Here is a 13,745-nt window from a genome sequence, read left to right on the forward strand (position 1 = left end):
CTTGTCCCTTGGAGGTTTCTTGGCTTGCCCCCTTAACAATGAGCAGTCTGGCAGATGAGGGGGATGTCTTCTCTGTGTGGTACCCTCTGCAGTTTCCGCCTATTCTTGGGACTAGCTGTGACTTCATTTCCTGTCACTTCCTTTCACCTTCCAGAGGATCCCACTCAAGACCAACTGAATGATTAATTACAATTAACTGAGTGGCCTCAGAAGAATTTAAACTACACTAAGAGAGCTAGGGATTTCAGTGCGCCAAAGCCCCTAAACCATGGCAGGAAAATGGAGGTCAGGAAGGGACCTGGAACTGAGGTGCTATTCACCATGTCCTGGTATACCTGCCCTTCCCCCAAGATTTGGCTCTTGAATAGTTTCTGAGATGCTTCCCTATATGTGTTTCAGGGGGGATGATCCAAGGATCACACACTCTAAGCCAGGGTCCCATTTATAGCAAATGCTTTGAACCAGGAAAGCAAGGCCTAAACCCCTGGGTTGGTTGTGGGGGCTTCTGGCCAGGTCCTCCCCACCTCTGACAGGTGCCACTGGCCTCCCTGCTCCCCGCAGAGCTCCAAGGTGCTGGCTAAGAGGGAGCTGCTGTGCGTGCCTCTCATCGGCTGGACATGGTACTTCCTGGAGATCGTATTCTGCAAAAGGAAGTGGGAGGAAGACCGAGACATTGTCAAAGAGGGGCTGAAGCGCTTGGCGGACTACCCAGAGTACATGTGGGTGAGTGCGCTGCATGTCCATTGGATGGCAGTGGCTTGTGGATGTGACTCAGTCCTCCTGTGTGCCATGGCCCAAGTTGTAAGCTGTAGAATCTCTGGCTGGGGAAATGGCTCAGTTGGTAAAGTGCTTGCCACACAAGTATAAGCAACTGAGTTTGAGCACCAGAACCCAAATAGAAAAGCCAGGATGTGGTAAGCATACAAATAATCCCTGCACTGGGGAGGTGGAGACAAGTGGATCTCTGAGGCTCACTGGCTAGCCAGCCTAAACATACTTGGCACACTCCAGGCCATTGAGAGACCCTGTCTCAAAAAACAAGGTGGGCAGTGCTGAGGAACCATACTCAAGGTTGACCTCTAGCCTACACTCACTCTCTCTCTCTCTCTCTCTCTCTCTCTCTCTCTCTCTCTCTCTCTCTCTCTCTCTCTCACACACACACACACACACACACACACACACACACACACACACACCTGTGCATACACATGCCCATGCAACCAGACTTGGCCTCTTCCCTTGGACATAGCTTCCACCTGTCCCCTCGGCTGCAAGCCTGGCTTTGGCACACACCCTCCTAGGGTGCAGGGAGGTAGGAGAGCCATCCCTGCATAGCATAGCACATCTCATCATCTTTGTTGTCTACTGTTGGAAACCTGGCCTCTTACTTCACATCTCTCACACCGTGCTTGGGGACAACAGATGCTCTGTTTTCTGATCCAAGGCTGCTGCCCAGAGACACCTTCGGGTTTCTCTTCTGGAGAGGTCTTTCAGGAAAACTGTTCTGTATGCATTCATTTGTGTGACTGGAGTGCAGATTGCAGCCCCAAAATAAAATACTGTTTCAATGACACCACGTGCTTGTCGCTGGACGCTTCTGTGCTTCTGTGTCTCGATACATCCAGCAGCGCATGCTATGCTGCTGTGGCTTGTGAGAACTAGAATGTTACTGGCCTTGAATGGCAGGGCTGGTTCCATCCCTGCTGTCCTGGAATAACCCTCTTGCCTCTCCCTACCCTGCGTTCATTCTGCGCCTAGTTTCTCCTGTACTGTGAAGGAACGCGCTTCACGGAGAAAAAGCACCGCGTCAGCATGGAGGTGGCCACCGCCAAGGGGCTGCCCCCACTCAAGTACCACCTCCTGCCCCGGACCAAGGGTTTCACCACTGCAGTCCAGTGCCTCCGTGGGACAGGTAGGTGACCGGGACCCCATTGAGAAACTGGAGTCCACCACTATCTTCTAGGCGACTGTACACAGCAAGAAGTTAGATGGGGCTGGGGATGTGGCTCAGTTGGTAGAGGGCTTGCCTAGAATACACGAGGTCCATAAACCAGGCATTGTGGCACATGCCTGTAGTCATTGTACTTAGGAGATGAAATCACGATCAGAAGATCATTTTTCGACTGTATAATTCAAGGTTATCCTCAGTAACATAGTTTGAAACCAGCCTAGGCTACATGAGCCTTTGTTTTAAAAAGAAAAGAAAAGCTTTTTTATATGTATGTATATATATATATATATATATATATATATATATATATATATATATGCCCAAAGCACAGGGAAGGATGGAGGAAGTCGGATTGACATGTTATCAGATCCTCGTATCTCTTTGAGGATGATAAAATGTTGCTTAATGGGAAACTGTCAAAATAACAAAATGTAAATAATGCAAAATATTATAAAGAAGAATGTCAGAGCAGAGATGTCTGGTTCACCTGGAAGGAGTTACATAAGCCACAGAAGGGGCCCAAGAGCACTGGGCACACAGGAACCACCAGCAGAGAGGGTCTGAGTACTCCACAGCCAGATGGGAGTTGAGGATCATCACCCCACGCTCTGCATGTGGAGGGGCAGACCCAAGTGTAAAAGTGGCTTTTCTGCTGGATGGTGATGTCACTGCTGTGGTGTCTCCCATTGTCTGTCACTCACTGGCCCTGTCTCCTCCCTCCAGTTGCAGCTATCTACGATGTGACCCTGAACTTCAGAGGGAGTAAGACCCCGTCCCTGCTGGGAATCCTCTATGGAAAGAAATATGAGGCAGACATGTGTGTGAGGTGAGTGCTCATCACAGGGCTGTCAGGACTTGGTGTGGCCCTCTGCGGGACTCCTGAGGACATGGGAAAGAGGCGACACAGGAACCTGAGCGTCCCTAGCTGCGTTTCCCCTGGCCAGTGTTTCTTGTCTGCCTCCCAGTCTCAGTGGACACCTGTGCACATCTGTCTGAGGAAAGCTCTCTCCCCAACCCTGCCAATGTCAGTTGCTCTCCCCTGGGCAGCAGTCACACTGCTGGTGAACTAAATGCTAATCCCTGATCTCTCACTTTGAACTAGTGACATGGGACCTCCTGCACAGCCCCTGGTGGAGTAACACTGTCACCAGGTGCCTCTGATCTGGCTTGGTAACTTCTAGATGGTGGCTTGGGTGTCCCCAGGAAGTTTGATTGAGGAAGGCTTTGCCTGCTCTTCAGAGCCCAGGTGATGGCCAGGCCTGTGGGGCCTGCTTGGCCATCTGCTGCAACACAAGCACTGTCTGTACCCGTTGGAACTGTCTGAGGCACGCGGAGACCTCAGACGGAGGCAGCCTGCCTTCTTGAACACAAAATCAAGGTTAGACAGGGTGGGTGGAGTCATGTTTCAGTGTTGGCCAGGGCCGTGGCCAAGGTGATGCTCACCGCTGTGTCTCCTGAGGAAACAATCACCCACAAATGGCTTCCACTTGGCGCCTGCGCTTGGTCCGCTAAGTGGACTTGAGCTCATGCTGGTTTTCCAATTTCACTGTGTGGGAGCTTCCAGGAGGGAGGTGGTGAACATAAACAGTAAGCTCGTTGGCTTTTTCCTCCTGGACTTTGTAATGGATAGGTAGCAAGGTTCAGGACCCGTATCCTGTCCTGGGAACTTGCCCTGGGTTGGAGTCAGCAAGTGAGCCTAAGGTCTTCTCCTGTATGTTGCTCATCTTCAGCAAGGGCCAGCCCACTGTTGACCCCAAGGGACTGTGTGATTGACCCTGAGTCTTAGGTGGCTTTCATGGCCACGTGTGTTAGTTAGCTTCCTATCACTGTAACAAGCACCTGAGACTAGTACCTTACAAGAGGAAACTTTGTTTAGGCTCAGGGTTTTGACACTTTCAGTCCATGATTGAGTCTCTGTTGCTTTGGTTGAGTATGGGGTCAGCACATCATGGCGGGAATACAACCGTGGCTGAGCATAGCAATCACCTCATCAGTCAATTGGTAAAAGAAGAAGGGTTGTGGTCTGACCCCCCCCAGAGACAGAGGTCTGTGACCTAGGACCTCCCACTATGCTGACCCCTCCAGAGACAGAGGTCTGTGACCTAGAACCTCCCACTGTGCTGACCCCCCCCCCAGGGATGGATGGCCATGACCTAGGACCTCCCACTATGCTGACCCCTCCAGAGACAGAGGTCTGTGACCTAGAACCTCCCACTATGCTGACCCCTCCAGAGACAGAGATCTGTGACCAAGACCTCCCACTATGCTGACCCCCCCAGAGACAGAGGTCTGTGACCAAGGACCTCCCACTATGCTGACCCCCCCCCCCGGGATGGATGGCCATGACCTAGGACCTCCCACTATGCTGACCCCCCCAGAGACAGAGGTCTGTGACCAAGGACCTCCCACTATGCTGACCCCTCCAGAGACAGAGGTCTGTGACCAAGGACCTCCCACTATGCTGACCCCCCCAGGGATGGATGGCCATGACCTAGGACCTCCCACTATGCTGACCCCTCAAGAGATAGCCATGACACTGGGCCTCACTTTTTTAAGGTAGGGCCTCCTCAGAGAGGAGATCATGCTAACACACGATCTTTGAGAGGCAGCAGGGAGTAAAACCATAGCACTAGAGTAGAGGATAGTGACTGAGAATCTGTCCATGTCCAGAAGTAAGCCCTCAGAGGCCAGTCACACTTCTGTTCATGGCTTAACTGCCCCAGGTCAGAGCCAGCCTTTGGCAGGATGTCCCGGTCCCACTCATCCAGCCCCTCTTGCTGCTCAGTCACCCATCAAGCTGAAGTGCCCCACATGGACACCAAGTTGTGGTGAGGGAGGCCTCCTCCATCTGCCCTTTCCTCTGTGATGCTTCTGTAGATGTGTCCAGCTGTGTTCCAGGGGGCATCTTAGAGCTCGCAGAGGCCTCGGCTGCTCCGTGCTCCTGACCAGGGACTTTGCACAGATGCACCCTTCCTACCACCCAGCATGGCCCTGCAATCACAGCTAAGGGCCTGCCTTCCCTCGAAGGTTACAGCACTCTAGGAGCTGTGGCAGGGCAAGCCTGCATGTGCATAGCCTCAAGGGACCTCTGTTCTCCGCACCGGCCTGCTGGTGTTAGCCTTTGGGTGGTGGAGTTCCTCTAGGGAAGTTCAGGGTAACGAGAGCTCAAGCCCTAGCTGTCAGGAGCGGGAAGCAGGCAGGACCCACCACATGTATCTTGTCCTCTTTTTCTTTATGCTTACTTCTTTCATAATGTATATGGTAGTGTGTATGTATGTGTGGCATCACACACACACACACACACACACACACACACACACACACACACACACACCAGGGAGAGCTATGAAACAGGTCTGAGCTTTGCAGTCCTCTTGCTGTGGGAGGTGCCCCCTAGCTACACCCCCTGACTGTGACAAATCCTCCCCACACAGTCTCCAGCACGTGGATGGAGCCCTTGGAAGACACGGCCTTAAATACTTGGCCAGCTCAGACGCTGTTGCCTCTCACCCTGATGTGGCTATGAGCATGCAATGGTACTTTGGAGCTATGTGGTGTGTGGTCCTGGGCTCCACCCAGTACTAGGTGTGTGTGCTGAAGTGGAAAGCTCCCTAGGCATAGCTCACACAGCCCCAGGCCCTCAGGCCCTCAGTTTAAATGCACAGATCTGTCTCAGGCTGTGGACATTTCACGTGGCTTTTCTCTCTGGAAGAAAGAACTGTGGGCCACCATGAAGGCCAGCCAGCCAAGCCAGAGCCAAGCTTATCACAGCAGTTTCCCCCTTACTTAAGGTTCCGTTTACATCCAGGCAAGTGAAGTCTGAAAACATTAGATGAAACTGTGCAGCCTCGCTCCACCCCTGGATACAAAGCACCTGTCTCGTGTACCCACCTTGTGTCTATCCCTCCTCCATTCATTCAGCAGTCTTCTTGGCGATCACAGACTCACGGTGTTTGTGTTTAAGTGTCCCCATGTGACTTCATAATGGCTTCAAAGCACAATAGTAGTGAAACGAAGGAAGCACTAGAGTGTGAAACACTTGGCACACCAGAAAACACAGTATGCAGAGGGTGCAGATGTCACCTGGGGGACTTGGGATGTGTCCCCATGAGGAGGCATTGATCATTCTAGTCCTCTGTGTCTGTGTGAACACGACTGCCCTGTGCCACCTCCTGGGCATCATGAAGTACTGCAGTTGCCTGTGGAATGCAGGACCTCCCTGTTTGGTGCCCAGGCTAGCATCAAAGCCGCTGTGTTGCTGAGGTTGGCCTGGTGCACCTGATTCCCTTGCTCCGTATCCCAAGTTCTGGCATTACAGGCAGGAATGTACCACTGGGGCTAGCTTGCTTTCTTTTTCTTTCTCTTTCTTTCCTTCCTTCCTTCCAATAGTAGTTATTTTGTTTTGAGATGGGGTCTTACTATGTAGCCTTGGCTGGCCTAGAACTTGACATGTAGACCAGGCTGGCTGTGAACCTGTCTCTGCCTCCCAGGTGCTAGGATTAAAGGTGTGGGCCAAGATCTAGGTCTTGCTTTTTGTTTTTCAAGATAAAGTTTCTCTGAGTAGTCCTGGCTGGCCTCACTCTGTAGACCAGGCTGGCCTCAAACTCAGAGATCCACCTGCCTCTGCTCCTGAGTGCTGGAATTAAAGGTGGCACCACCACAGCCCGGCTTGGATCTAACTTTTTAAAGATGCTTACGATATAAACACTTATTTACAGGTGACAGGGTCCTAGCTGGCTGTCCCTACAAGTAGCTCAACATCACTCTCTCGGCATGTTATTTCAAGTTAAGCACAGCAGTTGAGATGCTCCTCTTGGGAGCAGTGATGCTCGATGCCATCTGATGCTTCTAGGAGGATATGTGCTTTCCACATGTGGCAGCATTCTATCTATCAGACATGCTTGTGAGCTGCAGGGGTGTAGACACAGCATTCTTGTTTCTTTAGGGTCTCTACTGTAAGAGTGGTGGAAAGGTCTTCATAGCACGCCTGTGTGCAGTTCCCATGTCTGTTATTTTCACAGCAGGGGCTGAGCCACGTGACTGGAAAAAGCGCCACGTGACTGGAAAAGGCGCCACCTGCAGTTGCTAGGTGCCACCTGTTTGTTTACCAACAGATTCCCAGGGTAGGACTTCAGACAGCTCAGGGTCCTCATGGAAACATTTACTGTAAGCTGGGATTAAAATTCTCAATGTTGAATACTTTTCCTACCTGGGATATGTAGTTTTGTGATCCTCTGTGTCTAACAAAAAATTATTGGCACAGAAACCACCCTTACCTCAAAGGGAATAAGAGATTGTTCACTCTAGAGTCAGGTATGAGTGACCATGGCCCCAAACCACATGTTGAAGTCTCCCCAAGTGCCATTTTCCACTGTGGAAGTAGCTATGTGAGATTTTTACTAGTTACAGAACAAAGGAAGTTAGGAAGTATTTATCTACTGCTTTGGTAGGAGCCACAGACAGAGCAAGGGGGTCTACTCAGGTCTCGGAGACTAGCTCATTGCGTCTTAGCCTTTGGGTTGGTGGGAGCTGGTGATCTGCTTAGAATACATTATAAGCTTTGGATAGTCGCCAGGATGTTAGGTCAGGCACAGGGCGGGCAGCGGATGGCTTTCTAAGAGACTGAAAAGAATTGAAGATAACGTGGCTATACTCCACAACATTTGACCTCTCCATAGTCTTGAGACTTGTAGAGTCTTTAACCCAGGTGCAGCGTCCGTTCCGGTCTATCTCTGTCTATCCTCTCATCTCTTTGTCTCTCTCCCTCCCTCCCCCTCCCCCTCCCTCTCTCCCTCTCTCTCTCCTTTCTGGACATTTCAGCTCACCTTGTGTTGGTTACTTCTGCAGAAACAACCTGAAGGGTTTATTTTAGCTCCTAGTGTCAGAGTTCAGCCCATGATCATCTGGCTCCATTGTTGTGGGGTGGAGGTGAGACTCATACATCATGGGCGGGGAGCATTTGGGCAGAACCAAGCAGCTTACATCATGGTGGCCAAGAAGCCGAGAGAATGAGAGGAGAGGGCCGATATATACCTTGAGAGGCACACCCCAGCCAGGCCCCACCTTCCCATAGTTGCAGGACCTCCCAATAGTTTATTCAAAATTAAATCCATCAATGGATTCAACAAATGATCAGGTCGGAGCCCGCTCTGGTAAACACCCTCCCAGACATGCCCAGAGGTGTGTTTTGCTTGTCTCTCAGTCCAGGGAAGGTGACAGTCAAGGTCAAACACCACAGCTACTTGTCTTGATTATCTCCAACAGTGACTGTGTTGGGAAAGACCAACGTCACTGTGATCACCGTATGGGGAAGTCGAGGCACTCTGCCAGGCAGGTGGCTCACGGTGTCACAGATATAGAGACATCTTTCAGCCCTCATGTGGGGGGCCCTGGCTGTGCTCAGAAGGTTCCAGTGTGTCAGGTGACTGTCAGGAACTTAGTTTGCTGTCTGCTTGTCTCAGTTGCTCCCTCCCAGCCTTGAGCAGATGTTTTCCACTGGCTCACTTTATTCTTGGTCTTCCTGATGCAACAGGAGGTTCCCCCTGGAAGACATCCCGGCAGATGAGAACGACGCAGCCCAGTGGCTTCACAAGCTGTACCAGGAGAAGGTAAAGGCTCCTGCTTGCCTGGGTCCCACCTCCAAAGCAGGCGGGTGCTAAGGAGGGTAGGCAGTCCCACGTGGTTCCCCTCTAGACACCAAACACAAGTGGTTCTCACCTGCATTAGATTCTTCCCTTTTTCTTAAAAGTTGAGAAATTAACCCTCGAGTGAAGTATGAAGTCTGGTACAACACTTGGTGTGTACAGCTGTGCAGAAGCCTTGCACAGTGCCCCACATGTGAAACTGTGTTGATGGCATTTTACCATATTTGGTCCTTTTTTATGTAAGAGAAAGTTTATGCATATAGCAGACATTGCCCAGTTTTACAACAATATGCTTATGTCGCGGGTATCCCCCAGATTTACAACAGCATGTTTATGTCATGGGGCCCCACAGCAGACGCCAAGGAGTGCTTCTAAGACCACACATGTCCAGTTCCTACTCCACAGTGCATGCTTACCCTATGCCCATTTCCCAGGACAATAAATGTCCACTTCAGCGTTGTTGGAAATCAGATGACTAGAAAAGCCCGTAGTAAACAAAGTTCTTTCCAGTGCTGTGAGCAGCTCTCAAGGAAGTAAGGGAGCTCCAGAGACCAAGGAGGGAAGAGAGCTAGGCCTGAGGGTGAGCGGCCTGTGCTGATGCTACATACCTTGCTAGTGTTTGCTGGTCCCCCCAAAGTCCTGAGTTGTAAGCCTCCATGGGATCAGATGGTGAGAGGTGACTTTGCACAGGACAGTAAGATGGTAGCTTGTGGTCCACATGAGACCCAACCTTCGAGGAAGTCAGCCTAGGGAAGGTTGTCCCAACCTACCTCCTCCTCTGTGCTGAAGAGTGTTGCCCTGGTACCGTCCTGGCCCACCCTCACAGTTCCAGAAGATGGAGATACTAGAACAGAAAGTGGTACACAGAGAGCCCCCTCAGGCTGCCGAAGGAGACCCATGCAAAGCTGGAGGGAGGTGACACCAGAGGCCGACTTCTCAGGGTTTGCACAGTTGGGACCCAGCTGAAGGCCAGCTGCAGGCTACTGCAAGATAAAATGGCCAAGAGAGCAAACCCTTGCCAGTGCCCGACAGAACAATCCAAGTCTTCAGAGGAACTTCAGAAGTAGCAGATACAGACTAAAAGGAGCATGTAAAGATGAAAATGGAAACCAAGAAGACCTGCAAAAGTATGAACAAGGCAGCAGAAAGGCCTTAGGGCACATGGAGAACAAAACCAGCCTGCTAGCAGAGCGGTACTGCGGCCGCGTGCTCCATTTACAGCGCTTACCGTGTATCAGGTCCCTTCTGCATGCCATCTGCTTTCCTCAAGAATATTAATAAAGGGGCTGGGGAAATGGCTCAGTGGTTAAGAGCATTGGCTGCTCTTCCAGAGGACCAGGGTTCAATCCCCAACACCCACATGGTAGCTCAAAACTGTCTATAACTCCAGTTCCAGGGGATCCGACACCTTCATACAGACATACATGCAGGCAAAACACCAATGCATCTTAAATAAATAATAAAAGGAGGAGCCAGGTGTAGTGGAGCACACCTTTGATCCCAGCACTCAAGAGACAGAGGTTTGAGGTTCAAGGCCAGTGTTCCAGGATAACCATGGTTGGTTATCTTTAAAAAAAAAAAAAAAAAAAAAAAAAAAAAAAAAAGGGCCGGGCGGTGGTGGCGCACGCCTTTAATCCCAGCACTCGGGAGGCAGAGCCAGGCGGATCTCTGTGAGTTCAAGGCCAGCCTGGTCTCCAAAGCGAGTTCCAGGAAAGGCGCAAAGCTATACAGAGAAACCCTGTCTCGAAAAACCACAAAAAAAAAAAAAAAAAAAAAAAAAAAAAGGGCTGGCAAGATGGCTCAGAGGTTAAGAGCACTGGCTGCTCTTCCAGAGGTCCTGAGTTCAATTCCCAGCACCCACGTGGTGGCTCACAACCGTCTGTAATGGGATCTGGTGCCCTCTTCTGGTGTTCTGCACTGTATATATAATAAATAAATCTTTAAAAAAAAAAAAAAGCCGGGCGTCGGTGGTGCACACCTTTAATCTCAGTACTCGGGAGGCAGAGCCAGGTAGATCTCTGTGAGTTTGAGGCCAGCCTGGTCTACAGAGTGAGATCCAGGAAAGGTGCATAACTACACAGAGAAACCCTGTCTCAAAAAAAAAAAAAAGAATATTAATAAAATAGAAAACTCTGGTCAAGACTGATTAAGTGAAGTGATGGAATTAGTATTAACAGGAATGAAACAAGATACAACCAACAAACGGAATCAAAATCATATGATCATGGTATAGCTGGCTTTGTGCCCACCTGCTTGGAAACCTGGATAAAGTCTGCCATCTCCTTTACCATGCCTTTATGACAGTTGCCCTACAAAGTAGGTGTCGAAGGTTCTTAGCTCACACAGCTCAGACCATGGACCACAGACTCACAGACCCACAGACCCATCATCCTGATGAAAGAGTTTCTCCTGGGGTCCAGAACATCTGCCTGTCTGTCTGTCTGTCTGTCAGATCTTCCCTATTCAGTGTAGCACTAGAAGTCTTAGCAGAGCAATTAGGAAGAGAAGGTGTTGAAGGAAGTCCATATTGGAAAGGAGGATAGTCCAACTACACTGTTTACAGACAGCAAAGCCTTACATTTAGAAAAACGTCAAAGCTGTCAAAATGTTAGAACTGGGAAATTCCCTAAAGTTCCAGGATACAAAACCAGTGTCCAAAAGCTATTTCCACATACCCAAAATGAACTTGCTGAAAGAGAAACCCAAGCAAAATCAAAGAAACTGTAGGAGCTAAGCCAGCATCGGACCCTGAAGTCCTCCTGTGGGGAGTTGTCAGGGAAACTCGATTCCAATGCCAAAGGCATCTACAGCCAGCATTACCTCAGTGCTGTCCATGGTGGCCAAATGACAGAATTCACCCCTGTCCTACACTGAAGCCGGGCGGTGGTGGCTCACACCTTTAATCCCAGCACTCAGGAGGCAGAGGCAGGTGGATCTCTGTGAGTTCAAGGCCAGCCTGGGCTACACAGAGAAACCATGTCTCAAAAAACAACAACAAAAAGAGAGAGACAGAGACAGAGGGAGGGAGGGAGGGAGGGAGGGAGGGAGGGAGGGAGGGAGGGAGAAAGAAAAGAAAGAAAGAGGAAAGAGAAAGAGAGAAAAGAAACTATTATGTGTATAAACACAGCATAACGCTGTTCAGCCACAACACAGTAAACTCTTGCCATTTGAAACAACATGGATGGATCGTCCATAGATGGATACCACAGAAGTGAAGCCAGCCAGATACAGGAGGACAAGCACATGCTCTCATTTATGGATGGAAGCCGATCTCACCATAGTGGAGGGTAGAAGAGTAGATAGATACCAGAGAGGCTGGGAGGGTGGGACGTCCTATAGCTGAGCAGCATTAGGATTACTGACTATGGCTGATGGCAACTATGTATTTCAAATTTTTCAGTGGAGAAGACCCTAATCATTCTCAACACAAAATAATAGTGGGTGTGAGGTAGTGACCAGCCAATCTCTGCTCATTACACAGAGTGTAGTTGTGTGTGTGTGTGTGTGTGTGTGTGTGTGTGTGTGTATGTGTGTGTATGAGAGAGAGAATGTGACCCATAAGCATGTACAATTATGTCATTTAAACTTTTACATAGGTGGTAGATAAATACAGAGAGAAAGAGAGAGAGAGAGAGAGAGAGAGAGAGAGAGAGAGAGAGAGAGAGAGAGGGAGGGAGAGAGAGAAAGAAGAGAGAGGAGAGAATAGTATACCTCTCAAGAAGAAAGTGTAGCTGGTGGTAGTTCGTGCCTGTAATTCCAGCATCCTAGCCCCTTAGGAGGATCAGAAGTTTAAGGCCAGCATCAACTACATGGAGAGTTCCACACCAACCTGGATTACAAGAGATCCTGTGTCAAAGAAGGAAGAAGATGAAGGAAGAGGAGGAGGAGGAGGAGGAGGAGGAGGAGGAGGAGGAGGAGGAGGAGGAGGAACAGGAGCAGGAGCAGGAGGAGCAGGAGAACAATATAGGGTGGTGTGGGGCCAGCAGGGTGGCTCAGTGGCTGAAAATGCTTACCTTGCAGGCTGATGTTTTGAGTTTGGTCCCTGGATGCCACGGTAGGAGAGGTCTAAAGACTTGTGGTCAGTGTGGATTGTGGTCAGGCCCAGGACTCAACAGATCCATGCCACTGTCCCTTGCCTGCTCTTGGATAAGTGCTGGGGTCTGCACCAGCCAGCCATATGCCAGTTGTGAGCACTGGCAGCTTTGGCTGGCCATTTCCCAGGTGACTCAGGTCCAGATGACACGTCCTTTATACGAGTGACTGAAGGTCCTCCAAGGAAGCAGTTCGTGCCTCTCCTGGCCTGTGCCAGGGCCTTGTCTGCTTTATTCTGTGCCCCGCATCTTAGCCAAGTGGCTTTTATTGCTGGGTTTTTCCTGCATCAGAGTCCCACTTGGCAATCTCAACTTCCTGTTCTCCCCTTCCCTCTCAGGATGCCCTGCAAGAGATGTACAAGCAGAAGGGCCTGTTCCCAGGGGAGCAGATCAAGCCTGCCCGAAGGCCGTGGACCCTCCTGAACTTCCTGTGCTGGGCCACCATCCTCCTCTCGCCCCTCTTCAGCTTCGTCCTGGGCGTCTTTGCCAGTGGATCCCCGCTCCTCATCCTGACGTTCTTGGGGTTTGTGGGAGCAGGTAAAGAGATGTGCCAGCTTCCATGCTGGGCTCACTGGGCCACCACCATACCCAAGACTGATGGCCCATCATGGTGGCCCTTGGAGGCAGCACCTCGGGTCAGGGAACTGAGCTCCTCTGGCCCCTGCGTGTGGGACTCTGGAGGTCTGTGTCCTTTCACTCTTGTATGGCTTCCTGTACTAGAGTGGCCACACACTGGGAGGAAAGGATTGGGGGTGAGGGGTGACAAGACCAGCAAGGGTGCCCTCCTGAGGTTAGCCTCTAACCTTGCTCTTCTCTCTCTTGTCCTCAAAGCTTCCTTCGGAGTCCGAAGACTGATAGGAGTAACTGAGATAGAAAAAGGCTCCAGCTACGGCAACCAAGAGCTTAAGAAAAAGGAGTAATTAATGCTGTGATTGATTGAACACCCATAACCTGACGCGGTATCCAATTAACTCAATTAAAAACAGAACACACAAGAGCGAGGGAAAGAGACACTTAGAGACTATTTTTCTTATTAACTGGTGACTAATATTAACAAAA

The 13,745-nt window shown here is 50.3% G+C and overlaps 1 protein-coding gene across 5 annotated transcripts in view; it reads left to right on the plus strand.

Moving 5' to 3' along the window:
- Agpat3 (1-acylglycerol-3-phosphate O-acyltransferase 3) overlaps nucleotides 1-13,697 on the plus strand; it is an 88,553-nt gene extending 74,856 nt beyond the window's left edge. For all 5 annotated transcript variants that reach the window (XM_059244157.1, XM_059244160.1, XM_059244158.1 and 2 more), the window contains 6 exons: nucleotides 562-723; nucleotides 1,759-1,912; nucleotides 2,675-2,777; nucleotides 8,484-8,559; nucleotides 13,025-13,223; nucleotides 13,518-13,697. In XM_059244157.1, the coding sequence (XP_059100140.1) occupies nucleotides 562-723; nucleotides 1,759-1,912; nucleotides 2,675-2,777; nucleotides 8,484-8,559; nucleotides 13,025-13,223; nucleotides 13,518-13,606 (783 nt within the window). In that variant the 3' untranslated portion in view covers nucleotides 13,607-13,697. The remainder of the gene's footprint in view (nucleotides 1-561; nucleotides 724-1,758; nucleotides 1,913-2,674; nucleotides 2,778-8,483; nucleotides 8,560-13,024; nucleotides 13,224-13,517) is intronic.
- Nucleotides 13,698-13,745: the final 48 nt, after the last annotated feature.

Source organism: Peromyscus eremicus, chromosome 16_21 (genome assembly GCF_949786415.1).
Source record: "Peromyscus eremicus chromosome 16_21, PerEre_H2_v1, whole genome shotgun sequence".
Lineage (NCBI taxonomy): Eukaryota > Metazoa > Chordata > Mammalia > Rodentia > Cricetidae > Peromyscus > Peromyscus eremicus.